Consider the following 25,692-nt stretch of genomic DNA (forward strand, 5'->3'; position numbering starts at 1 on the left):
GAGGAATATGTAAAGATGCTTGGAGTTGCAGACGAGTGTCACCAACGAGATTCTGGGGAGACGCAGTAAGAGACGAAAAATCACGGAAAATGTTGCTTCGAGTTGTCTCCCGCGGTCGACAACGCTTGGTAGGCCAAGGCCAGGACCTCAAGGAGCTCAGGACCGGCGGAGCACCTCGAATTCTTGGGCGACGGCGCGCACCCACTCTGATTGGTCCGCGCCATCGTCTATCTCGAGAGCATGATAGCCCCGGTCGACGGGCAACGAATCGTGGAGGACACGAGCCACCTGAGGCGCATTCCAGTAGGTGCCTTGGGACACCCCGAGGTCCAAGGTCCGCAAGATTCCCCAGCTGTGCAGCGCGGCAGTGACTGGCGCGTTAGGGTCGATACGCAATCCGAGGTGCCGGAGGGATGGGCACCGCGCAAGCGCGATCATGACGGCGTTGAGCGTTGGCAGCTTGTCGAACACCAGACCCAAAGCATTGCGCCCCAGCGGGTTCAGCTCGAGGTGACGGAGTGAAGGCCATGCTCGAACCATCTCTTCGAACTCTTCGTCTGATAGGGACAGGGGTTCGGAGGGGTAGCGTAGCGAGAATGCCACGAGGGGGAGGGGGTAAAGGGGCTGGAGCAGCAGTCCGGCGACCTGCTCGTGCACGCGCATGTCCTTGATGAAGATGTGGACGCGGCGTAGGGCGCGACACGCCAAGGCCATGGCGCGGAGTGCGCCCACGATGCGCTCGTCGAACGCGGCGAGCAGAGGGACTTCCAACCGCAGCTCCTCGAGGTTGGGTCTTGTAGCTCGGACGATCTCCGTCGCTTCCTCAATCGGTGCGCTGATATGGAGGCGCTTGAGCATGGGGAAGACGTTCGGCCTGCCCCATCTTCCGCGCCACGACGTGGCGGCTTGAACTATGTTGGTCCTCGCGGAGAGTCTGAGTTCCTCCAGGGCCGGCAATGCGGCAATCGCGTCCCAGACTTCGTCGGACCCCGCGACGAAGTCGAGCGAGAGGTGCAGGAATTTCAAGCAGTTGGGGAAGGGATTCCGGGGTCTAAATATGTTCGCCAGTGCCCCACATGCCTCCACGAACTCGTGGTCGAGAACGGCATGCGAGTCCCAGATGAGGGTGAAGGAGTTGATGGCAGGGCCAACGAACGGCCGCGGAAGGATGATGGCAAAGAGAAGATCGGCGAGGGCATGGTGGTCCACGCCCGCACGGAGGATTATGTCCAAAGTCGCGAGAGCGGCGGAAAGCCATTGGGCGACGACGTGCACGCCCAGTGAAGAGAGGCAGCGAGCACGGAGCGTCGTGGCGTTGGGGAAGAGAGGTTGGGTGGGATGGAGTGCAATCCAGTTGTTCGTGCGTTCGACCAAGGCCGATGTAACTTGCGCATTATCGGTTTCCATCCAGTTGATGGAATCGGCACGAGTGCCAAACTCCTCCAGATCACCGTTCTGTACAGTCTAAGGGCATGTTAGAACTCGGGGGAGGTCTGCACACAATAAGCCACACTGTGCAGGACTTACGGGTGCGAGTCCGCGGAAGTTGTCGTCTGGGCCTCGCAGCGGTTCCTGCTGCCCATAGCCGTTTGCATTCATGTTCTTGGGTGCAATATGAGGTCGATAGAGGAGTTTGGGGGAGTAGAGAGTATAGATGATTGTTGAGTTGTGGAAAGGGGCGAAACGCGTTATAGCACCTAACGCATAATAGCACGTCCATGAATCGCGGTCACGCGGCGCGGACGTGCCGATTCAATGACCATGTAATGACGGAACGCCCTCATCAGTGCGAATGTCTCAGTCGGATGCTGGACGAGGCTGTGTGCTGGGTTTTGGCCACCGGCTGGAGGGCCAGGTCGTGGTGGAGGGTGAAAGGGGGCAGGTAAAACTGGGTGGACCACCTTATCAGGGTATATGGCGGGGTCGACCCACGAGGGAAGCTGTCGAAATGGAAGCCGAGTACGTCCTCTTGAGGTATAGTCCGCCATCAGCGATCAGGATGAGAACGGACTGCAGTCCCGGACAGGCAACGCGCCCACCGTCCAGCGCTCAAGGATCGAGAATCGATGGTGACCGGAGACTGCAAAAGGCATTCAAAACTGGCAGGGCCGAGTAGGGACAGTACTTGAGCTATCGATGGCCAGGAGCGAGCTGAGACTGACCGCGGGTTTGTGGGGCCAGCTTTGCGTGCCTTTGGTGACCACCGCCTTTCGACAGCATTCCCACATGATCGAGGCACCATATCGCAGACAAGAGACAAGAGCAGCCGAGATGACGCCCGCGAGGTATGCGAGATGGCTTGCCAGGTCAATGGACGACAAGGAGAGGCTGGAGGAGGTCGGTATACACTCGGAAGATCTCAGAGATATAGACCAATCTTCGACAATACGAGTTCAGAGACGGAGCACCTGAGAATCCCAGACCCATAGATAGCAAGTAATTGTTCGTGAGCATACAATAGCATGCTGTTGTGTTTGGCTCGGTGTGGGATTGAGGACAAGTCGTCACGGAGAAAGGGGGAAACGGAGCCTGCCGGAATGATAGCCGGCGGACCTGAGTAGCCGGAGCCGACGGCTTCTCCAATGAGTGGCTGTGATCCTTCTCCAAGAAGATGCCGACGCAGAGGGCCTGAAATGGATAGTGTGTACTCCGGAGGTGTTGTGAAGATACGGCCAAAGTTTGTTGAGAGTTTGAAGCCACAGAAGAGCTAGGAATTTTTATAAGGACGAGTATTGGGGGATCGGGATATCGAGCCCGATGAGCATTGAAGCCAAGTTGACGAAGGCGGGGTACAGGCCGAGAGGCAAAAGAAGAAAAAAACGGGCGAGGAAGGTGAGGGACAAGAGTGAAAGTGAATCGCCTCCCGCAAGTTGCGTTTATATAACTCAGCGCCTCATGTGACCCGCATCATGGCGCGCCAGAGTCCGAAGATCAACGACATCCACCTGAGACAAAAAACCATTCCATATCTAACTCCTATTGGTTTACCGAGACAAGGATTTCTAAGCCACGACTGTCCCCCCCTACGCACGTCCACCGGTCACTACTTTCATTTTTTCATCGACTAGTCGTCCGATCTTCGGCCGGTTCCAGCACAAACCAGGTGGCAGCAGGATTTCGAACACTTGTCGCGGACATTCCGACGTCGAACGCGTCAAACGCTCAGAAAGTCAGGTCATGCAAGACACAGGAGAGACGCAGTTCTCGAAGGTCATGCGGTACCCCACTCTTTTCCTGAACGCTGGGAAAGGATATAAGTGATGATGTTCCTGCAGGACAAAAGCCACGCACACCCATGGTACCGCGCCGCCGCGTACCATGGTCATGAGAAACCCCTCGTCCAGCGCCCCTATCCTCCTCGGTATGTTGCACCAAAACGATAGCCTCCCAGCTGTCGATGATGCACTACGCCGCGCGACCTACTCTTCCATGTCTGCGCGTCCTATTCCTCCATGTCGGCGGCGCATCGGATTCCGAGGCACGGATCGAACTCTCTGAACAACAGCCTCCTCTTCAGGCTCTCAACGAGACAGCCGGCATCGACAACGTCCTTAAGGTCCTTTCTGGCCTTCTCGACCAAGAACCTAGGGAGCGAACGACGCAAACACGCTCGGCGACGGCTTGCGCGTAGGCAAGGAAGCCGAGTCCGGCCCTGACGGCGATGGGCATCACTACCTTGCGCTATGGATGTTTCGCGATCGACAGGCTCAACGCTGCGAGCGGAGAAAATAATTGGATCGACGGTGCTGTGGCGCTGATGAAGGCGATTTACCTGCGGTTATTGTACGAACGCCAGAGTGCACTACCGCGAATGTACTGGAAGATGAGCGTTGATCAGTTGCTTCCTCTTAGACGGAGCGAGGGAAGCTTGGATCCGGTCTGTGGGTCTGCCGTGTCTAGACTATTGCAGCGGACGGATGGCGAAGGGATCCGGGTGCTCGGGAAAATAGCGCGGACCCGAGAAGATCATCGCAACCAAGTGAAGAGGATATACGAGCGAGGATCTGCTGGATCTGGAGATGACGCTATGGACGGCACATTGGTTTAATGGCAAAGACGAATGGGCGAGAGGTGAGCAGTACCGTCTCGCGTATATCTTAGGGTACGTGCACGGTGTCTGCCAGCGTGTAAGCGTGCGCCAGGTATGCGGGGGAAGATGCGATGCGAGGTGAGGAAGTTGAGCATGCACGAAGGCCTCCGTCCATAGCTAACGTCGCGGTGGTCCGCAGACGTAGGAGGACGTGTCTATGTCAGCTGTGTTGCATCTCGCACGGTCGGAGTTGGATACCGATACACCTCTCCCACAGCACTCTCGAATTTCGCTCGAATTTCTGGAGGAGTCGTCGCGGGAGGTGGTGGATCGACGACTGTACACTTGCGGCGGTTGGTGGTATATCCCGGAATTGTACACCAAGTCCAGCTCAAGCAAGCAATTGAGTCGTGATGATCTAGCTCTCTTGATCCATGCTTCGGGCGTTTCGACGAAGCTTCCCGAGTTCGCCGGTGAGCAGCGAGTAGGGCTTAGGGCCCATATCCGGCAAGTCTCATACAGTAATCCATAGTTCTTAGCGTGTCTTAGAGTGAAATGTCGAAAGCTTTGCGATGGTACACTTGCACGGGAGACATGACCGGTTTCGACCAGACTGAGATTCAGAAGATCATGATGGACCGAAAGGATAACGGGACACGTGACCAGCCGTTGCAGCGAATCCTGTCAGTGTTGTACGGTGTCCTTGTACTTTCACTCGATACACAATGTCGCTACCTGTATATGGCTCTCCTTGTCTGAAGTCTATGTCTCCAGTGATTATATATCTACCCAAGATATGGGAGTCGTCGCCTCAGATACTACGAACAATTCGCCACCGACTCTCCCCAAACCAATATGCCCGAACGATCATCAGCAGTATATCCCCAACAGCGTCGCCTCCCTCAGGAACTTCTAGACTACGTCATTGACAATATTGGTGACGCATCACCGCCTTCCCATCCTGACCCAGACATAGTAGAGACGGTCAAGGCCATGTCTCTCGTTTGCAAAGCGACCCGAGACCGCTGCCAGAAAGCACTGTTCACCGGCCTGTTGGTTCATAGCAAACGGCAGCTTGATAACCTTTGGACTGCCATGATGTCTAACCGCCGCCTGCCATCGTACGTGTGCCACCTGGAGGTCAACGTGGAACCGGGCTTCGACGAGATCGCGTCGTTGCGGTGCATCTTGACGGTGTGCCAGGGCGTCAAGCAACTGGAGATCAGCAACGTCGGGTGCCAATTGTGGTGGACAACCGCCGGGCCCGGCCTCCGTCCCCCTGCCCCCTATCGATACCCACTTCTTCGGTACTTCCGGCTCAAGGATGCCGAGATCGCGACATTCTACATGTTTGCTGCCTCCTTCTCCTACCTCAGCAAGCTGGAGCATCTCGAACTCGAGTCGACCCGCTTTCTATGGGCGTGGCCGGAGCAGCAGGATATGCTGGCCCCGAGGTCGTGGACGAAGTCTCGCTACAACCTAAAGCGCCTTACGCTACATGGCCACAACCTGAAATCCCGCGAACACGCCGCGTTGTTCGCTCGAGGCTTCGACCAGGTCTCGTGCCTGGACATGTTCATTCTCGACCGTTGCGATTACCAGTTCTTCTGCGATATGATGCAGCCAGAGAAAGGCGTCAGGAGGTTGGTCGTCTCGGTGGCGGAGAGACCAGAGATTCCGACGAGCGAGGCCGCAGCGCCTCCCCAACTGAGTGCGATCTTCATTCCACTCTCGTCGTAGTACGCTGAATCAGACCGCACCAGACTTTTTGTCGGATTTCAGACAACGAACCGGCGGAGGCGCCCTGCACACGCTCGTGCTGAAGCAGACGTGCGAGTACGGGCGTCTGGCCGGACTGATCCCGGATGATGAGGGAGACTGGCCGATGCGGCTTCTGTTGCACGAGCTGAACACGGAGCAGCTGGAGGAGGTCGTCTTGGTCATCGACGGGGAAGAGGGGTGGCCTGGATTCGATTTCAAAGCCGTGGATGATGCCTTGACGGATCCTGCCCGGTTTCCTGCTTTCAAGGAACTCACGGTCATCGAACTCGAACGCGACGAGTACGAGGAGGGGACGGGCCCCATGACAATCATGTTTTGGATGGAACAGGAATTTCCGAAGGTTTACAAGGCGGACAAGCTCAGCTTTGACCAGATTGATTGGGAGGAATGGGATTTCATTTAAACGCATGGTGGGGGTGGCGATGTTTCTGGAGCTCTAAATGTAGCATATCGTCCGTAATCAGACGCTGCAGGATGGTATAGAGAAGCGGATTTCTGAGGCCTATGGCGGCGACGGACAAGAATGTATCCTGAACATTCACAACGTAGAACTCAAGGATGTTCTTTGCGAAAGAGAGTGGAGAAAAAGACCACGCGCAGCCACGTGAAACGGGGACCCTTGTACTATATTGTCTTGTATGTGGCAAATACGAGTAACGCCATACCGCTTTCACCCAACGTACAATGTCGCGACCTGGACATAACGCCTTTTCTCTCCACGCCCAAAAATGCCGATCTGCTTTGTCTACGATTTCAGTCAGCGATGGCCATAAATCGCCGCACGCCGTCGACCTCCATTGGAGAATCAAAATAAACCGTCCTCAACCTGAACGCGGACAACGCTATCATGGTCGCACAGTCGACACTGATCCTTCCGCGCCGCCTCCCGAACGAACTTATGGACTGCATTATCAACCAATTAAAGGACGGTGATCACAGTGCTGAACCCTTCGACCGCCCGTACCTCCGCGGTGCATACAAGAATATGTCTCTCGTCTGCAGGGCGACGCGTGCCCGGTGCCAAAGCTACCTGTTTGCCTACGTGTCCGTCGAAGAAATCATGCAGTGCGCGAACCTTGTCAACGTCTTCATCAGTTCGCCGCAGTTGGCGACGTACGTACAGCATCTACGTATGAATTTAACGTTGGGCTACAAAGAGCGCTGCATTGGGTTCATCTTGCAAGTGTCTCGACTCTCTCCATATCATTGATTGCAGAAACATGCTCTTCGGGAGTACCATTGCACCATCTCTATCACACCTTCCGGATCTTTATGACCCCCGCCTGCCCGTGCGGTTGTTCATACTGGAGGATACTGCCATCGACAGTCTGGATCGGCTGGCTATCGTACTCTCCCGTATGCCTCTGCTGGAGCAGTTGGAGTTGAAGTCGACTCGAATTGAATACGCAGGGCCTGAGGATGAAGAGCCCATGCTGGAGCTGTGGCCATCATCCTCTCTCCGTTTGACCACTCTGGTGCTGCATGACCACAGGATGGGATCGCTGGAGGATGCCGCCATATTTTTCAGTGGATTTGACGATGTCAAGGTCCTGAACTTGATGATCATTGATAGCTGCGACTACCAGTTCCTCTGCGACATGATCAAGTTGGAGAAGGGTGTCGTGGAGTTGCATGTGGTCGTGACCGAGAGGTGGGAATATCCTCTGTACGAAGATGAAATGCACCCGGAAGGTGCGATCGTCCCGAGGTGAACGGTCCTCATCTCTACTGACAATAGCTGCAGATATCTTCTCAGACTTTAGGGACCGGACCGGCGGCGGCGGGTTGCGTGCGCTCGTATTTAAGCAGGAGACTGGAGTTTTCAGGGAGAAGAATTTCAATCTCGACGACAACGATGGAAGCTGGACAACCCCTCTCTTACTGTCTCTGAATACGCATCTCCTCGAGGCGGTAGTCTTGGGCGTAGGAAACGCAGGCAACGTGGCCTGGATTCGATTGGGCCATGGTAGACGAAGCGCTGAGTAACCCTGGCAAGTTCCCCGCGCTGAAACTGGTCGAAGTCGACGATATCTCCTTCGAACTTCGATCAGGCAGCGAAATCCGTATTTTCGAATCTCGGCTCGAAGAGCAACTCCCGCAGGTCCAGCATCAAGGGATTCTTTACGTTAACTTGGACGATAGGTGGCGCGCTGCATTGGACTGAGGCGGACTATGCCTGAGATTGATATCTGTTTCGAAATCAAGAATACAAGAGGGTATCGTAATGCATGTCCGTGAATCGAATCGCAGCAATCTTGTGGATGTGGATGGTCCATGATTAATCGTAGATAGGGAGAGGAAGTAATCTAGAAACTATTGAGCGCCAAGCGTCGCGAATGATCGATGAGAACATACCGGTCGGCGTTGAACAAGAAGTTGTTGGCGATATCTTCGCCTTCAAGGAATCGGGTGGGGTATAATACTGCAGTAAAGACTTAGCACACCATTTGACACATTGAGGGTCTATCGTATGCACTTACCCAACTGCCCATTAAGCTCATGCAGTAAATTCTCCATCTCCTCTCGTTCCCACTTTTCGAATGGCTCATCGCCCTTGGCGTGACGGCGCGCTTTCTCCTTCGTCTCGCCGGGTGCCTCTGTTTGACCTTGTTGCTGCGACGGCTGCGAAACGCTTGGATGTTTGCTATGCTCCGCAGGATGTGCCTTCTCTTTGGTCCTATCGACCCCTTTGTCCTTGTCACCATGCGACGCAGAGGGCTCAGAATGTGTGCTTGAACTTTTTCGAGAAACTCCGTCCTGAGGCTGACCGTGACCCGGTTGCTTTCCGCTGTCCTCATTGACAACTATGTTTCCTTCGGGATCCTCGTTCTTCTCAGCAACCGTTTGATGACCTGGAGCATCTCCATCCGCTGTTTCAGAAGGCATTCGTGCCACTAGAGGTTGAGCCTCTCCCTTCACCTGTCCCAAACGATGAGTAAAGGCTCGGGGGCCCACGTAAAGACATGATCACTAACAGGCTTGTTCAGACGTTCATGATGGGCAATGAACTCCTTGTACTGTTTCCACGTCGTCACCATGTCGTCGGGTATCGCATGGAACACTTTGCGGAAGATTTCGGTCTGATGCAAGCAAACATTCAGCGAACTACGCCCTGCAATCCAAACACAAGACGTACATTGCGCACGGCAGAAGCCACCCACACATCCCTCCAGAATGCATCACATACAGGGTCGTCAAATCCGTTCGGGTCGACTTGGGGTCGAGGAGTAGGGATCGTCCAGGGGCCTTGCTTCAGCTTGGCTGTAACATGCTTGCGAAGGACCGAGCGCGAATGTAACGCGGTCTGCTCCTGGGAGGATACATCCTTGTCACCGCTGGGTGGTGCGGCATCGTTCTTGGCAGCATCTGCAGGCGCTCCATACAGCTCGGTCTCATCCGCAGTCCGGCCTTCAATCGTATTGGCATTGCCGTTTGCAGTCTCGACGTCGGCATCCTTCAAGGGGCTGTGTGTTGCTATGATTTTCTCTTCGAGCGTCGGAACTTGGGCGGACGCGAAGCCAGGCTCCTGTTCGCCCTCTTTCGTGAACGTTGTGCGCTCGTCTTTGAGGGCTTGGTCCCCTGCCGTAGCGTCAAGGTTCCCACCCTTGAGGTGAAACCTATGCAGGAGAAGACGTGCGTCCTTGGAGCCGGCGTCCGCGCCTCCACGCCAAGCTGAGTCGCCAGTACGTCAGTACGTTCCCATCAGGTCTACGATGACCATACCTTCGCCTGCCCCTTCAAAAACATCGTGCGCGATGGATTTAGCAGCAGTCCTGTGCTGACCCGAAGTCACTTCAACAACCTCGTCTTCATGGCCGTATTGTTGTTGCTTGTCGGGGTCCCATTCCTCTTGCTCGTGCTCGGGCTGCACAGGTTCATTGGCCATGAGATCTTCCTCGTACATAGCGTCAACGTCAACGCCCAGGTGCTCGCGCATGAGGCGAACTCTCAAGGTGTGGGCGAAACGTCCGACTTTGAAGGGTTTACCAGCCATAGTGCTGCGGATTTTCGCTCAGTCACATTATGCGTGAATCTGGATGGGTATCGACAAACCCGTCGATCATGTCGGTGTCCCTGATGACCGCAGCGAGTTCAGAGTCACGGTCGCCTCGCATGGAGCGTTCGTTGATATTCGCGCTGCCCATGATGACTAACCGGTCATCGACGATGCATACCTGTTCACGTTCAGGGGCTCTGATATAAGTCGAGGTAATCAGTCCGCACCTTGCCGTGGATGTATACCTGAAGGCACTGAAGTCAGTCTCCTTCTTTTGCATACATGTTTATAGCCTACCTGTTCTGTCGTTAGGACATCGCCTTTGAGCTTACCCCAGTTGCGTAAGCAGAATACGGAGATATAGTCGTCAGGCTGGACGCATGGTCAAAGACATGTACGGCGAGAATATGGAATCGCCTACATCGATACCCTCTTTCCGCAGGCGTCCGTAGATAGAGTTCGGACCGCGGCTGATCGTCCGATTCTGGCACTCGAGGATGATACGGATCTAACGGGCATACCATCATTGACGATGGGGGCACGGCATCATGATAAGGCTTACGGCGCTGGCATCATTATGATCGACGGGGAAGGTAAATCCAGGGATGAGAGGAATCAGGATGCAAGCCTTCCATTGGACACCTTCGCGATGGGCTCGGATGATGCGGTGTACAAGAGCGTCACCAATCTTGTTCTCTATCTTCACGTCTCCGACCATGGTACTAGGAATGTATTCGTAAGTCCAAGTTGTCATATAGCGACTGCAGAGCACTAACGATGTGATGAAAAACTGGTTTTCGATGTATACGAAGTGCTCCGACATTTGGATAGCTGGTCCGAGTCATTCAATTGAACATTTAATGACATTCATCTATCGCACACGCACCTTTGAGATAAGCGTCCTGGATAGAATGCTCCATTTTGGTCGGCGTACCCAGTGACCACGGGCCGGCGGAGCGACAGATCTGGAACTCGAGTGTGCCCGTCAGGCCCAACCTCGTCAGTTCGTCAGGGTGGAACTCGGGCGGAGGAAGTAAGAACGGCATCGTGCGTGAATGATTCTAGATATCAAGAAGCATAAGTTTCACGAACACTGGCATGGTGCGCGTAGCGTTTGCCCACCTTGATCCGCAAAAGGTAGTTCCACCTGTGAGCAGTTAGAACAACTCTAGGCGGCGACACTTCCATATGCAATAATCACCTCTGAACGAAATGTCGCGCGAGATCTCTGGCCGGCTGACCAACGATCTGCATTCCGACATCGTGCCACGGCATACGAGGGATCTTCTGCCGGTCGTACATGTCCTCGTCCGGCTGGTTCAAGGAGTAAAAGTCCTTGACGCGAGGGTTGCTGTAGTCCTTGCCTACGCCAATGCGATCAGCAAGCTCCGCGCTCTTCCTCCAAAAATCGACCAACCCGGCCACACGTGCTCCGAACCGTCCGAACCGGGTTCCAGGTCGTCCACGAGTACATGCTGTGCTGTGTCCCATCTGAAGCGCTGGGTGAGACCAGAGCCGTGTACGTCTGCTAGGTGTGCATCTACCGTCCAAAGCAGAGATCGAGACCGCCCATGAAAGCAATCGCGTCGTCTATGACGCACATTTTCTCATGCTGAAAGCTTGATCAGAAATTCGTCCCCCTAGGTGGGTGTAATAACCTTACGTGAGCCCAATAGAACGTGCCCGTTTGAAAATGCGAAGGCGAGCGCTGCACCATGATGTTCTCGTGCAGAGACGTCAACCGTTGCTTTGCGTAGCTACAGAGGGTAAAGATCAGACTATGTCGCGACACTCTTTCGGCCCGTACTGCTCACTTGCTGTCGGTAGGAGTCGTACGACTGGAGACCTCCTGACTGTGATACTAGTTAGCGACAACACGCTCAATCCCACCCACCCGGGCGACGCACTATAATATCACGTAGACCTTGACGCCCTCCTGCGCCTTTCGTTGCAGAAGTTTGTCGAGACGGTAATGTTCCTTGCTAGGTCGACGCAGCTGCAGTTCTACAGTTGCCTCGGCATCAGCATCCGGACCGCATGCGGAAGAGCTCAACATACTGACCTGGAGACAACCACCAGTCGTGAATATATATCCGGTCCCTGGCCAGCAAGATCGCTCGCGCGAGATTCCAAAAGTAATCGCGCTATTCAGCCACCCATCAGTAGATGACGGAAGCAACACGATCGATATACACTGACTCCATCGACGAGCCACTGCGCAGCGACGTTCAGCCTTATGGGTGCGAAACTCTTGAACCGATTCATGCCCGTGTAATGCGACGTTTTCGCCACCCGCTCCATCGCCGCGATCCACTGCTGCATCTGACGCTACACACCGCAAAAAACAAGCATCAGCCCATCGTCCGACAGCTCACCAGCCCGATACGACCGAGCAGGACAAGCTTACCTCGTTCCTAGCGATAAGCTTCAGCCTCATCTGCGCGTTCTCGATATAAAACGTATGCTTCGACGCATCGCGCGAGCTCCGCTTCTTCTTCACCGCCTTCGTCGCCTTCTTGTCCTCCCCGCCTGCGCCGTCCTTCTTGCCTGCCGCGGCGGGTCCAGCCGTCGCGTCGCCGTTCGCGCCGGCCTGCGCCTGTCCCTGGATCAGCCCGAGGTCGCCGTCGTGCTCCGGGCCGGGGCTGTTCAGCGGATTCGTGTTCGTCGACGGATCGAGCATGTGCCGGTGCTCGCGCTCCTCGTCCGAATCCTCGTCCGACGAGTTCGATGACGAGGAGGACGAGCCGTCTCCGTCCTGCTGCGAGGACCGCGCATTCGCGTGCCCGTTCATTTGCGAGTCCGAGCGATGCCGTGGGTGTCCCTGGTGGCCGATATGCAACGCTCGCTCGACCTTCTTGAACCCACGCCGGATGGAGCCCGTGACCGAATGGTGCTTGTGCTTCACCTGGCTGCGCGCCGTCCCGTTCGCCGGCTTCTCCTTCCCCTCGTCGTCGGCGTAACCGTACTCGTGATCGTACCCGCCCTCCGGATGTCCCGTGAGGATGTTAAGACCCTGCCTGTACGCCCTCGGCGGCCTCTCGATTTTGAACTCCTGGTCGAACAGGAACACGTCCCACACCGTCGCCTCGCCCTGCTCCTCTACCGCGACGAGATAACTCTCCCTCACCGCGCACCACTTGGCTTCCTTCCGCTTAGCCCAGCTCGCACTCCGCCGGCCAAAACCGCCACCTTTAGAGCCCGAAGCGTCGATGCGGAGGAATCCGGCTTTGTACTGCGTGCCGCCGGTGGGCGCGAGCTGGATCGAGAGCGCGGAGATCTCGAGGAAGCCACAGAGGCGGTTCGAGGTCGGATGGAACATCTAGATGTGCACATGTGCGCGTCAGACAATAGGAATGATGATGACTAAAGCGGATATATGCGCACCACGGCACGGATGAGACCGAGGAGGTAGTCCTCCAGCAGCCCTCTCTGCATACGCGCAAACTCGGAGCGATCGACGTCGGCGCCTCGTTCACGAGCGTTCGCCCTCAGCCACTTGAAGTATGGAAGACCTGTAAAAAGAAAGAAAAAATCAGCAACCGATTGCCACCACGCCACAGGCAGGGAAATTGTACAAGAAAGACTCACTCGTGGTCGGGAAGTCCGGCATTCCCTCAACATTCCTATTCCACGCGTTGCTCGCCGTATAATGCGTATGCAAGCTGATAAAGTCCCGGAGCTGCCTGTAGATCACCCATCTTGACGCGCCGTTCGCGTACTCGCACTCGATCCGGAACACGGCCTTGTGGCCGGAGAGCGGGTAGAGCGAGTCGGAGATGCGGATGCGGAGCCGGTGGAGGAGCACGGGCACGCGACGCTGGCCCTTTTCGTCGCGCTCGAACCATAGCTTGAGCATGATCGTCGACAGTCCGCCGGCCATGAGCTCGTCCGTGATGTTCACGTTGTGCGGCGTCACGACCGACGGCCCGGGCGTCCGTGGCGGGACGATCGAAGGGAGGAGGGAGCGTAGGCGTTGCCAGCGGGGCGCGTTAGGCCGCGAGGAGGCCGGTCGACGCATGTGCGGGAGGGATTGGGAGCGTTTGAGATGGAGCGGCGCCTTGTGGGGAGGTTGCGGGGTGTAGGTCGCGCCGGGCTGCATCTTAGAGGCGACGAGGGCGGCGGCTTTTCGTTCCTTCTCCTTCTCCGGATCTTGAGTCTCTTCGTGCTGCCCATCCTCTCCCTCCGCAGGGGGCTCCTCGGGCTGCTGCGAGTCCTGGCGCTCCTTCTCCTTGCCCTTGTCCTTCTTCGAGGAGTCTCCCCAGTCAAACCACGTCCCGCTCGCGCGCTGCTCGTTCCCCGAGGTAGGCGAATCCGCCGCGTTGAACCACTTGACGGGGTTCCAGCTCGAATAGTCTCCCCCACCCTCGCCCATCTGCATGCGACTCGCGCGCTTGCGCTCCCACCTCTCCCGCTCCTTGCGCTCGCTCTCGCGCTGCTCGGGGTCGGCGTATTCGAGCGCACCGCGAAACTCGGTGTCCTGCGCGTCCAGCCGCGGCCTCTGCCGTTTCACGCCTTCGCTTTCTCCCTGTGGGTGAGACGACCCCGGATCCTCCTCGTCGATTTGAGCGTGCTGCGTCATCGCCATCGAGTTCCTCGGCGAGTACGTAAAGTAGTTCCCGAAGTCGCCTCCGGGGTGGGCGAAGGCCGAGGGCGGGCGCGAGCCGCCGTAGCGGCCTCCCGGGAGCGAGTAGCTGACGTTGAGCGAGCTCGGCGGGCCCGTGCGCGCGGCGGGCGTGCCGGGCTGCGCGGCGCGCACGACGGCCGAGTGCGAGGACCGGCGCGCGGTCGATTGGGAGCGCACCGACTGGGAAATCGATGGTCGCGGACGCGGTTTAGAGAGTCCGGAGTGGGGCAGGGCGCTGGGGGCGGACTGCGAGGCGGGCAAAGGGTGCACTGCGTCGCCGTTGGAGAATATCGGCTTGGGCGACTCGGTTTGCGGAGGATGATGTTCGCCGAGGTCGCGATCATGGCTCGTAGATGCCGGTGCGTCCGTGGTGTCGGTGTTATTATTAGGCTCGTCCGCCGGGTCGTCGTGGTGCTTGGCGGCGGCGGTCGCTTCGTGGACGAGGCGGGCCAGTGCGGACATCGTGGACGACGACGACGACGGCGTACGCGCAACGTCGGGCGTCAAAGCGCAGAGATGGGGTACGTGACGTCTGCGTCGAGGGAGACCTATACTTATCGCGTCTGGTTGGATGACGTTGGGCGCGGGGGCAGCGACCCACGTACTCGTTTTTACGTAAACCGCGTGCAGCTGCAGACATCCCACACCGATATTTACTCTGCGTCCTCGCGATGACAGGGCCACATAGCACACCTCACAAGCCGATAGATATATTGCACAAAGCACACGATCAGGTCACAGAGACTACCCGAGATCGGACCACCACTGCTCGTTCGCCTCCAACAGCACCTCCTCGTCGGGAAGGATCAGAGCCCAGCCGGGATTGGCACACGGAGGAGTGCGGGTCACTCAACGATATCTCCTGGGGTATATTTCGCGTTCCTTCGGCCGAGTATAGCGTTGCTACATGCCAATATACTGTACCATAGTAGTCCCAATCCGAATAGGCCATCGAATGTGCAAGCGCTGTTTGGAATCCCTATTTATCGATACCCCAGTCGTCCCACTCGCTTGCTGACCCCACGCAGAGAACGTTTCTTTGAGCAAGCATCGGAAGCCTTTGGCGTACGTCGATAGCCAGGCTCTGCGTAATGTTCTTCGCTTTGGCATAAGAGGCAAGAAGATCGGAATCGTCGTGATCTAGATCCGGCACCACAAAGTCGTCGCACACCATGACTTGCTTCAGGGCGGGATAATCCGTTGTTGAGCTCAGCAAGTCGTCCGCCGCTGACCAGTCGAATCCAGGCCAGGGAACCTCGTTCACCCTATATTTGACGATGAGTACCACCTTCACAATCCGCTTCGACGACATCGCCCGAAGGAAGCGGTTCACCCAAGCCCTCGGCAATAGGCCTCTTGGGAATCTCGCTGCGCAGAGAGGGACGTTGCTTTAACTGGATCACCTCCAGCGTGGCACCGGCGCATTGGGCGTGATAGTCTTCGAACATGCCTGAGGGGTTTATATGAGCACGCAACGCAATGTGAGAAGGTAGAGCAACGAGTTTTGCACACCATCTGGGAGTGCGTTGTCGGCCGAACAATTCATCGAGAGGGTCAATTGCCGCAGACCCTTCTCCGGGTTTAACAAAACGCAGAGAAGTTCATGCTGATCTGGATCGCTGACAAAGCAGTCGAAGCAGTCCAATCGTTGGATGCTGCCAGCAAAGGTCCTGACGTATTCCGTTCCAGCGATCGGGAAGTCGTCCTTCACCTTCATGCGCCGTAAACGGTGTGACGAATCAGCCCAAAGCGCGTGTTCTCGCTCCGCGACCGTCTCGTCGCGTTCGGGGGAGAAGTGGACCCAGGTCCTGGTCAACCGCAGATCCTGCAGGGATGGCATGCGAGCTAGCATTCTTGCCAAGTCGTCGTAGCAATATAGCGCGCAGTCCTTGATGGTGAGGCGATGAAGTCGCGGGAAGAGCGTATGAGGGTCCCAGAGACACGGGCCAGGGAAGTCGGCAAAGTCACCCTTACTGTGCATGGCCGTGATTTGTTCGATGTTGCTGCATGCTCGGAATATGTCGCGTAACGCTTCCGTAGTACGCTTAAAAAAGGCCGGATCGATTCGCCCCGCTGCGCATACGAAATCGTTATAAACAAAGACGGTCTTGACGTGGCGTGTGAGATGCGGAGAAGCTGCGAGGGTTGCTCGGAGGGCGAAAAAGTCTCTTATACGTTCGAGGACGATGGTCGCAAAGAGGTGCTTCTGACTGCGGTACCTCATCGCTTTGCGGACGAGTGATGAGGCTTTGTATACCAGGGCGTCGCGCTATGGATCCTTGCGAACGGCCCACGACGTCTCGTCAATGATGAGGTCCATCACCTCGGGAGGGAAGGGGCGCGGAAAAGACATATCCTCTCGGGTCACGTAGTTCTCGCCTGTATCTTCGTCGGATTGGTCTTCGTCGACGGAAATGTCGGAGTCGCTGTCGCCATCATACTCATCCGTATCATAGTCTTCATCAGATCGACCCTCGAAGTCCATTGAGAGATCGTCGTGGTCCGGATCTGTGTCGGGCATGGTCGACGCGGTACAGGTGCAAAGTTGAGCTGGGTGCTAGGGATAGCGCTGGGCTACGTACGGCTCCGTGTGTTTTTATACTTGTGCACGTTGCGACCGGTGAACAAGGGGCTGCATATGTGTATGCATGAAGGCGGAGGAGGGTCCGAGGAACCATGGGAAGAGGAGATATCATTCCAAGTAGGGAACTTCGCGCGTCGAAGACACGTGGCAGCGAACTGTTGCGGTACTCTACTTATAAGGAGCCGGGAGAGTACTCACACTGACAGCTGGCGGTACGACGGAACTCGAGCGGTCCCCATAGTGGACCTGGTACGACTGAGCAGCAACTTGCGCAGTGCGCGCCGCGAGGAAAACGGGAAAGATCCTGAGGCCTTCTGATGTAATGTCGCTTGTTATTAGGTAGCTATTAATGACGAGGGTACAGTAATTGAACTAGGAAGCAAGGGAATGCGAGAAAGACCGAGAAGGCCGTAGTTATCAATGCCGCGGAATTCCAGTCCCAATCTTGACCACGCTCATCCAAAGGGCAAGGAGGCCCATCAAAAGTCGACGATGAGCTGGAGCGCGCTCTCCTCCTTACACCCCTCGCCCTTGACGAGGACGTCCTCGATGCGCTCGTGCTCGTGGATCGGACGGCCGCAGGGTCCCTTCCAGTACACCTTGGACCGGAGATGGCAAGGCAGGTAACCCTTGGCGAAGACGTGGTTCGTGAGGTGCGCGATTAAGACGAGCTTGCCCGCGCACGTCGGCTCGTGCAGCTTGATGCGCTGCGTCGCGTGGCGGTGGCCCGGGCCGTGGTGAAGGTAGACATAGGAGAGCCAGACTGCCGGGGGCGCGTCCGCTGAAGAGGGCGTATGAGCAACACCATCACAAAAGGTCGTGTATGTAAGAAGACGAACCGATGACGAGTCGCAGAGCGGTGGTCTCGCAAACACCGACGCCCTCGTGGACGACCTCCTCCAGCGTCGCGCTGCCCTTCAGCTTGGATCCGTCAAAGCGCTCCCACCAGCTTACGGGCCGATACTTGGGGTCGAGGAAGCCGGCGTCGTAGACGTGCTCGAGCAGGTCCTCGAGGTCGCACATCTTGCGCGCCTTCGCGTTGAGGTCGATGAGCTGCGCCGTGCACGGCTTGTCCCCGCGCGAGGTCTGCACGTAGGTCAACCAGAGTTCGGTGGTCATGATGGTACTAAGGAGGGCGCGAGGCAGGACGTTTCCACTGGCGGTCGACTGGGCTGATGGACGGATGGGCAGTGAGCTGGCATTTTATACCGCGGGCGTTCGTGGAGGCGAGCTAGCCGACGTCGGACAATATTCGTTTAGCGTACATATTTTCTGTCAATTTTTTGGCCCCGCCACAGAGTTAGCGAGCCCCGGATCCGCGAAGCGCTGTGAACTTTGAAGGAATGCGTGACCAGAATGATACGCAGGAGGGCCGCGGCCGTAGATTGTTGACTGTAGCACAGAGTCCGCTGGCGGCCGGTCTGCAGTTGCGACAAAGCTCCAGTCCAAGACCTGGCAACAAGGCCCGCAATCATATTTTTCTTCGCGCGCCGAGGGCGCCTGTGTAACGTTCAGAGCTCGAGCGAATACGACGCGCAATATACATAGCACAAGATGTGGGGAAGGAGATAGAAATACAAATTGGCTGTCAGAGCGGTCGCGTGCGGGCCTTGGTGCGGGCCCGCCGGGACTACGCGGAAGGGCACGGCTGGACTCCGGCACCAAGCTGATCAACCTTTTACCACTCGCGCTCTGCAGCCTGCGTCCAATTTGTTAACGACCCCTTCGTCCTGCTCTATCTCCTCATCCTGACGGGAGCCCCTGCCGCGAGATCCCCCTGCTGGTGCAGGGCGGAGACATGACGGAGAGCGCGAACCGGAAATGGGGACTGAACGATAGTATCATATGTGAGTGTTCGCCGCCTTAGCGTTCCGTACAGTCGCGGCTCTGTGTGCTGATTCAAACCCCTTCTCTCTTCGTGTATGCTTTGAAGCGGGTGCAGGAGCAGGTTTCGTCGCGAGCGTAGCGACATGTCCCCTAGACGTGCTCAAGACCAAGCTTCAAGCGCAACGGGCCAGGCACGGCTCGCGATCTTATCTGGGCGTCGCCGGTCCGTCCGCCTAACCTCGCATTTTTTTCGACGAGCATCCTCACAACACCCCGTATACCTCTGCAGGACTCTTCAAGGAGATCATCGCCCGCGACGGGATCAAAGGCCTCTACCGCGGCCTCGGGCCCACGATACTGGGCTACCTCCCGACGTGGGCCATCTACTTCTCGGTTTACGACGGGATCAAGAACCGGTTCGGCGAGCAGACGCCAGAAGGCTTTCAGAAGCAGAAGAGCAAGGCGCCGATATACCCTGCCCCGACGCCGAAGGGGTACCAGCCCTACGGGCGGGAACACCCCTGGGCACTGCACATCCTGTCCGCCATGGCCGCCGGCGCGTGCAGCACGTTCGCGACGAACCCGATGTGGGTGATCAAGACGCGCTTCATGGTGCGCCGCCCTATCTCTCTCTCTCTCTTTCTCGGGCCGTCCCTGACATACCGCCTATCTTCCTCTCTCCAGACGCAGTCAGCGGATGAGGTCCGATACCGGCACACGCTGGACGCGGTCCTGACGATCTACCGCCAGGAGGGTTGGCGCGCATTCTACCGCGGCCTGTTCCCCTCCCTGCTCGGCATCGCCCACGTCGCCGTCCAGTTCCCGTTGTACGAGCAGCTCAAGATCCTCGCCCGTAAGTCCTCCGGCTCTCTCTAGCTCTCCACCTTTCCCGCTCACACCCCCCGCCCCGCCGCAGACGGCGGCTCGTCCGAGCCGCTCTCCAGCGGCGCCATCCTGCTCTGCTCCGGCACGGCCAAGATGGTCGCCTCGGTGACGACCTACCCGCACGAGGTCATCCGCACGCGCCTGCAGATCCACCGGCGAGAGCTGGATACGCCCGCGCGCACGCCGGGCGTGCTCCGCACCGCGATGGACGTCGTCACCAAAGAGGGCTGGCGCGGCCTCTACCGCGGCCTGTCCATCAACCTCATCCGCACCGTACCCAACAGCGCCGTCACCATGCTCACGTACGTCCACGTCCCCACGTCCCCACGTCCCACATCCCTTCACCCTCGTCCGTCGCTGATCATCGTCGCACGCAGATACGAGCTCCTGATGCGCCATCTCTCGCACCGGGCATAGCGCCGGTCAACCTCCCCCGCCAAAAACCGCAACATTCCCTCCTCTCCACCCCAAGACACTTCAACACGTACCTAACGGGCGGGGAACAGCAACTCGAAGCACGCACACATATCACCGTCATACGAAACCCACACACACCCACACTGTATTCTACACACGCTCTGCCTCTGCCCCCTTCACCTTGTAATTCCGGTCCTCCTCTTCTTTATATTATCCCGTCTTCCTGACTTTTTCTTTACCCCCCGAAATGTATCTAGAACTTGACACTACCTTCCAGCCGGCAATGCTACAGCTACATACATAGCTCTTCGTCTGTAAAAATAATTCCTGTTGAACACAGACGCAAACGCCGTAACCCGCCGCCCGGCCGATAGAGCACGAGAATAAGAAAGAAAGAAAGAAAAATCCCCCGAAGGCGAACAAGAGAGGGATAGGTTCCGGATCTGCGCTTACATCCCGGATTCCCGAGCTAGCCGCCCTTCATCATCATCTTCTTGCTCTATCGCCGCATTCGCGCAAGTTCGGATTCACCCCCTCAGTCACCCCTTCGGATCGCTTCTATGCCCCATTTACACCGAGAATGTGTTGCCCCGAGACTCCCGCGAGGCCGAGGACGGGGGGAACGCGCTATACTTAAGAATTGAAAAAATTTGGCGTACTTAAGTCCCAAAGGTGTTTGCTCTATATATACGGGAGATGCATACATTGATGACCGGGCGGGGCAAGGGCGAGGGCGGGGTTTATAGGACTAGGACGACGACGAAAGGTAGGAGCCAAAAAAAAAATGTTCGTGGGGCTGCGTACAGAAGATAAGCTAGTGGGAGGTCAGAAAACAAAGAAGAAAAAAGAAAGAAAAACGGAAGCGGGAAAAGATGGAGGAGGGAAGACGGGAAAAGCGGGGGGTGGGCACGCTGTTCGGATATAGTACTTGAGCCTGGTGTGGGTGTTCTCTAGCTGTACGAGGGAGAGGCACAGGGCGGCAGAGCCGGGCAGACGGGAGAGTCCCATTAGAGAGAGAAAAAGGAGCGTGGGCCGAGCGCGCAAGGGTGCGTGCTCTGGGTCGGATTAGGAAACTCGGTCGCCGAGAGCGAAGTTACGCCCGCGCTCCATCGCGCACGCCGTCCGGTGACCCGCTTTACCCTCCCCGGGGGCAGGGAGGGGGTCAGTCACCGCGCTGCTCCACCGGTTCGCCAGAGTGGCTTTGATCAACCGTCTGGGCGTTCTCGTTCCTGTTGTCTGTATGTTGCCAGAATGCAAGGGGGGAAGATGGCGATTTCGTGGGTGTGCTATTGCGCGTGTTGCGATTGGGTAAGAGAGCGGAAGGGCGCGGCCCAGCGAGGGGGGAGGAGGGTGATGTTGGGCTGTGCCCGGAGACCGGCCCAGCGATGACGACGACGAACGCGGCGAGCGAGCGAGGGCGAAACAAATAAACGGGTTTGGCTTTATTCATTTAGGCAACTTTGAGGGGGTGCGGCGAGCGGCGCGACGGTAACAACGATGACGCGTACGACGGCCAATTGCGAGGCGTGGAGAACTTGAAAGCGGGGGTGGGAAGGGGACAGAGTCGGTGGTCGTACTGATGGGAGGAACGGGACGAAACCGGACGAATAAGGATAATGACGGAAAAGCGGACCGAACGGGGGTGGAAGGAAGGAATAGCGAGAGGATCACGATGAAGCGGTGGGGAGGAGGAGGGAGGCATAGATAGACGAGGAGGGAATGCGAGGTCGGTGATAAACCCTACAGAGAGTCCCAGAGAGAGAGAACGAGGGATAGAGATGGCGAAGACGATGTAACAAGCAGGCGGCAACGTCGGGAAGGAGAGAGGCGAAAAAAGGGACGAGTCAAGGAAAAAAAACCCCCGCCCTTTACACCCCCTCGCCGCCCTGCCCACCACCCTCGCCCAGATTCTCCACCCTCACGCCCCTCGACGACCCCACGCTCCTGATATCCCTCCCCTCTTCCTTCAACTGCGCGTTCAACAACTCGCCCTCCTTCGGCCCGACGACGCCCAACGAATCCGGGCTCTCGCCCTCCTCCAGCGTCTGCGCCGCGAAATCCGGCTTCCTGAGCGCCTTCCTGAACGCCTCCGCCATGATCGCCGCGTCCGCGCCGCTAAACGGGCTCGCCGAGCTCTCCGAATGCGCGCGCGAAATCTCCGACGCGCCGTCCCCGGGCACGGTGCTCGGCGCGCGCACGAGCGGGTCCGTCACCCCGCCCTCCGTCGTCGCGACCATCTCCTCCGTCGTCGGCGGCGACCGCGCCGCCGCACCCGCGCCCGCGAGCCCCGCCGCCTCGGCCATCATCGGCGACGCCGAGTTCATCGACTGGCCCGCCGAGCTCGTCCGCCGCCTCCTCGACCGCATCCGCCTGAGCAGCAGCCACGCCACGATCACGCTCGCGAGGATCGCGAAAAAGCCGAGGACGACGATGACCGCGATCGCCCAGTGCGGGAAGGCGCCCCCGCCGCCCGCGCCGTGCTGGAGGTTGCCCGAGGCGCTGCTGGACGTGGCGGTCGAGGCGCCGCTGCCGCTCGCGCCGGAGGGGTTCGCCGCCGTGCCCGAGCTCGAGGCGCCGGGCGACCGCGTGGCGGTGGAGGTGACGGTCGCTTCGGACGCGCTCGCGCGGGACGAGGCGGCCGCGGCGGCCGAGGCGGAGGAGAGCGAAGCGAGGGAGGAGGCGGAGGAGAGCGAGGAGGCGACCGAGTCCAAGACCGTCGTTTCTGTTCGTTCCCGATCACGATCAGCATGCAAAGGTCGGGCGTTTGGGGAAAGAAAAACGTGGGGGCCGAACTCACGGATGGCGCTGAAGATCGGCTGCGATTGGCCGGAGCTGGCGGGCTGCCCTGAGGGTACGAGGACCCAGAAGAAGGGGAAAGAGGTGTTGGTCCCGTCAAAGTTTTCGCCTTGGGCGCCGAACCACGAGTCGTTGACGGGCGCGGTGACGGAGCCGGCCTGGAACGAGCTGAACGGGTTGAGCTGGTTGGCAAAGTGCAAGATCTGGTCGCCCGAGTCGGCGCGGAAGAGGAAGATGTCGACGAGGTTCTGCTGCGTGATCTGGGGCCGGCGCGAGTTCCCTAAAAAAAGTGCACGGCGATTGGTTAGGGTCTCGGTCGTGAAGCGACGGCGGGGGTGGGAGAGAAAAACGGGCTGCTCACAGACGAAGGTGGCCCATTCGTGCTGGGGGAACGACTCGCCGCCGGTCGGGAAGCAGGAGACGACGTCGTTGCCAGAGTCGATCTCGCATTTCTGTTTGGCGGCCTCTGCGTGATGGGGGCGTCGGGTCAGCACCGCCGCCAAAATGAAAAAAAGGGGAGGGGAGAAAAAGTTTATCGCCACGCGTCGTTGGGGGAGGGGACCCAAGGCGGGCGAAAGGAGGGCGTGCAGCGGAGGAGGAGGAGACGCGCGACGTACCGACCGCGTCCTGGTCTACTATCGTCTGCCGGGGCCGGAGGGCGGGCCCGGCGTCGTCCGCATGGTGGGTGCGACGCCGCTTTGGCGGGGGCGCCGTTGGGGCGGGGTCTCGGGCGGAGGCGGAGGCGGTTCGAGAAGGCACGGACGCGGTGATGGAATAGCTGAGGGCGGGGTTTGGCGTCATGGGGCGAGGAGGAGTCGGGGAGCGGGGCGGGCGCGCTCGGTGGTGGGAGGAGCGGCGCAGGATCGACTATGAGCGTGCGAGAGCGAGGGCGAGTGGGTGTGTGCGTGGGTCGAGGAGGGGACCAATGCCCATTATCCTGCGGCGGGGGAGCGCGAGCGGGTGAGGGGCGAGGACGAGCTCTGCACGGCGGAGGAGGACGGTGCCCGGCGTCAGCGCGCAAAACCCAGGAGAGACCAGCAGTCCCGCTCTGCCCTGCCCAACGCCATCTCTCGCACCAGGGACCGCGGGGCCCCTGGACACCCCATTCGCACTCCGCTCTGCCCCCGCCCGAACGCAGACCCATCCCTTCTGCCCGAAGTGTTCCTTCCATCCACTTCGCGGCATTCCTCTCCCGCCGTTGTGTTGCGTAAACCCGCGCGGACATGTCGAGCTCACCGTCCGCGTTCAGCTAGCCTTGTGCCCACCGTGGCGTGCGCCAACCTAAACGGCCCCGGCAGGCTTTTCGGACAGGGACAGCGCAAATGCGATCCAAACCGTCAGCTCAGCGCGACTGGATCCCTTGACACGAAGTATCACATCACTGATGCTTCCGCGTGCCTCTCCTCGCCTCTCTCTCACGTCGAACGAGCGCGCGTCGCGTCATCCACCGACATCACCCAGCGCCAAACCGCGCTCCAAAGCGCATAACGACGGCCCCACTCGTCATCGGCACGAGCGAAAAAAAAACCCCTAGCCAACCCACCGCCAGCGGTGCCCGGGGTCCGGGCGCACTTCACATCGGCAACCGCACCTCGCCACGGCGTCCAACGCCCGTCGCCCGAGTTGCGTCGGCGCTCCAGACCGCGGGCCGATGGTGTGCTGCACCGGGTGACGCCAAAAAAACTCAGGTGAAATTTCCCCCGCGTCGCACGCGGAAGCTGCCTCTGTCAGTTATAACGCGCGGTGGCCGCTGGCTCGCCGGTCTTTTCCCTCGCCCATGCGGGTCCCAGCGCAGGGTCGGGGGTTTCAAAGGATCTGTTATCGCGTTTCCCTCTCGTAGCCTCGTGCCGGGGGTAACATAACAGCACTCCATACACGGACATCGCCCACGCAAAATGAACCATGAACACTAAACGCCAAAAATGAACGCGGAAAGCCACCTTCCTCCCGGGATCCGGACGGTGCGCTATATCCGACGATGGGGGGGGGGGGGCGTTGTGCCTTGTCTGCCAGGGCCTCCGAGAACCCTTGACGATTGCCATCATGGCCATGACATTATGCACGGCGCGCCCTGGGCACGATCGGCCAGATACAATTATACCGTCTGACGCTTTGTTGTTCGTGGACCTTCCACGGCGTTCGGCCGTCGGCGCGCGGATATGCGACATAGCCATTATCATTTCAGGCTGAAGTCCAGGAGACGCTCGAGTCCGGACGGGCGTCGGCGGGCAAAGGCACGCTCGTGAGCTCGCACGACGTCACTTCATCGAGCAGATTGCAGATGGTGTCCTCCTGATTCGCTCTCAACTCCGGTCAAACCCAAACACGGCTTGGTGTTCCTTATATACTCCCTTCGTGCACCTTTCCCATCTTACGCACGGAGCTTGGCCGCGCGTCATACCTACCTACCTACTTGCAAGCTCGAGTCGTTACAAGATGAACCGTTCCATGAAAAACATCGCGACCAGTACATGAATGAAGTGGCATCGCTGGAAGCCCACCTCCAAGGAGATGCCTCGGGCGCCCATTCACATGTCATCGTACCCCCCCGGTCGCACCTCGACATATTATGCATGGAGCGTTGCACGCCGTCACCACGATCCATGATCTACGATGATGAGCGCTAACCGCTATTTGCTATGCCTGATCCGCTTGCACGATACGGTATCCGCCGCCGCCGTCGTTCTCGTCGCGAAATCGATCACGGCCCATCCACGAGCCACTCGCCCACCTCCCTCCTCATCGCCTCC

At 58.3% G+C, this 25,692-nt stretch overlaps 7 protein-coding genes across 7 annotated transcripts; 2 read left to right on the forward strand and 5 right to left on the reverse strand.

Annotated features, from left to right (window-relative positions):
- Positions 1–156: 156 nt before the first annotated feature.
- Positions 157–1,599, reverse strand: PUNSTDRAFT_130834 (uncharacterized protein; the record flags this gene model as incomplete). Its single annotated transcript, XM_007380082.1, has 2 exons — positions 157–1,464; positions 1,528–1,599. The coding sequence occupies 2 exons, from the start codon at positions 1,597–1,599 to the stop codon at positions 157–159; spliced, it is 1,380 nt and encodes a 459-aa protein (XP_007380144.1).
- Positions 1,600–6,797: 5,198 nt separating this feature from the next.
- PUNSTDRAFT_42152 (uncharacterized protein) lies at positions 6,798–7,976 on the forward strand (the record flags this gene model as incomplete). The annotated part of the gene is made up of 4 exons (XM_007380083.1): positions 6,798–6,925; positions 7,029–7,504; positions 7,569–7,723; positions 7,749–7,976. 4 exons carry the CDS (start codon positions 6,798–6,800, stop codon positions 7,974–7,976), a joined length of 987 nt encoding a protein of 328 aa, XP_007380145.1.
- Positions 7,977–7,986: 10 nt separating this feature from the next.
- On the reverse strand, positions 7,987–14,672 carry PUNSTDRAFT_81860 (phospholipase D). Its single transcript, XM_007380084.1, has 25 exons — positions 13,398–14,672; positions 13,194–13,321; positions 12,217–13,128; positions 12,009–12,137; positions 11,872–11,953; positions 11,717–11,813; positions 11,624–11,662; positions 11,473–11,566; positions 11,354–11,421; positions 11,227–11,300; positions 11,011–11,173; positions 10,932–10,956; positions 10,696–10,870; positions 10,586–10,640; positions 10,372–10,531; positions 10,231–10,317; positions 10,107–10,181; positions 10,037–10,054; positions 9,866–9,987; positions 9,536–9,810; positions 8,949–9,484; positions 8,788–8,892; positions 8,293–8,731; positions 8,168–8,234; positions 7,987–8,118 (listed from the first exon to the last, which is right to left on the reverse strand). Exons 1-25 carry the CDS (start codon positions 14,392–14,394, stop codon positions 8,091–8,093), a joined length of 4,950 nt encoding a protein of 1,649 aa, XP_007380146.1. The 5' UTR covers positions 14,395–14,672; the 3' UTR covers positions 7,987–8,090.
- A 651-nt stretch (positions 14,673–15,323) lies between these two features.
- PUNSTDRAFT_141248 (uncharacterized protein) lies at positions 15,324–16,954 on the reverse strand (the record flags this gene model as incomplete). Its single annotated transcript, XM_007380085.1, has 4 exons — positions 15,324–15,660; positions 15,719–15,883; positions 15,946–16,639; positions 16,721–16,954. The coding sequence occupies 4 exons, from the start codon at positions 16,952–16,954 to the stop codon at positions 15,413–15,415; spliced, it is 1,341 nt and encodes a 446-aa protein (XP_007380147.1). The 3' UTR covers positions 15,324–15,412.
- A 395-nt stretch (positions 16,955–17,349) lies between these two features.
- Positions 17,350–18,179, reverse strand: PUNSTDRAFT_49890 (uncharacterized protein). Its single transcript, XM_007380086.1, has 2 exons — positions 17,857–18,179; positions 17,350–17,798 (listed from the first exon to the last, which is right to left on the reverse strand). The coding sequence occupies exons 1-2, from the start codon at positions 18,134–18,136 to the stop codon at positions 17,497–17,499; spliced, it is 582 nt and encodes a 193-aa protein (XP_007380148.1). The 5' UTR covers positions 18,137–18,179; the 3' UTR covers positions 17,350–17,496.
- Positions 18,180–18,706: 527 nt separating this feature from the next.
- PUNSTDRAFT_81865 (mitochondrial NAD transporter) lies at positions 18,707–20,285 on the forward strand. Its single transcript, XM_007380087.1, has 6 exons — positions 18,707–18,864; positions 18,951–19,067; positions 19,134–19,456; positions 19,529–19,697; positions 19,761–20,031; positions 20,107–20,285. Exons 1-6 carry the CDS (start codon positions 18,816–18,818, stop codon positions 20,144–20,146), a joined length of 969 nt encoding a protein of 322 aa, XP_007380149.1. The 5' UTR covers positions 18,707–18,815; the 3' UTR covers positions 20,147–20,285.
- Positions 20,286–22,044: 1,759 nt separating this feature from the next.
- On the reverse strand, positions 22,045–23,936 carry PUNSTDRAFT_81866 (uncharacterized protein; the record flags this gene model as incomplete). The annotated part of the gene is made up of 5 exons (XM_007380088.1): positions 23,560–23,936; positions 23,304–23,408; positions 22,944–23,222; positions 22,778–22,868; positions 22,045–22,711 (listed from the first exon to the last, which is right to left on the reverse strand). Coding segments are annotated over exons 1-5 (1,326 nt in total), but the record flags the coding sequence as incomplete, so codon positions are not given.
- Between the last annotated feature and the right edge of the window lie 1,756 nt (positions 23,937–25,692).

This window comes from Punctularia strigosozonata, assembly GCF_000264995.1.
Source record: "Punctularia strigosozonata HHB-11173 SS5 unplaced genomic scaffold PUNSTscaffold_2, whole genome shotgun sequence".
In the NCBI taxonomy this organism is placed as follows: Eukaryota; Fungi; Basidiomycota; class Agaricomycetes; order Corticiales; family Punctulariaceae; genus Punctularia; species Punctularia strigosozonata.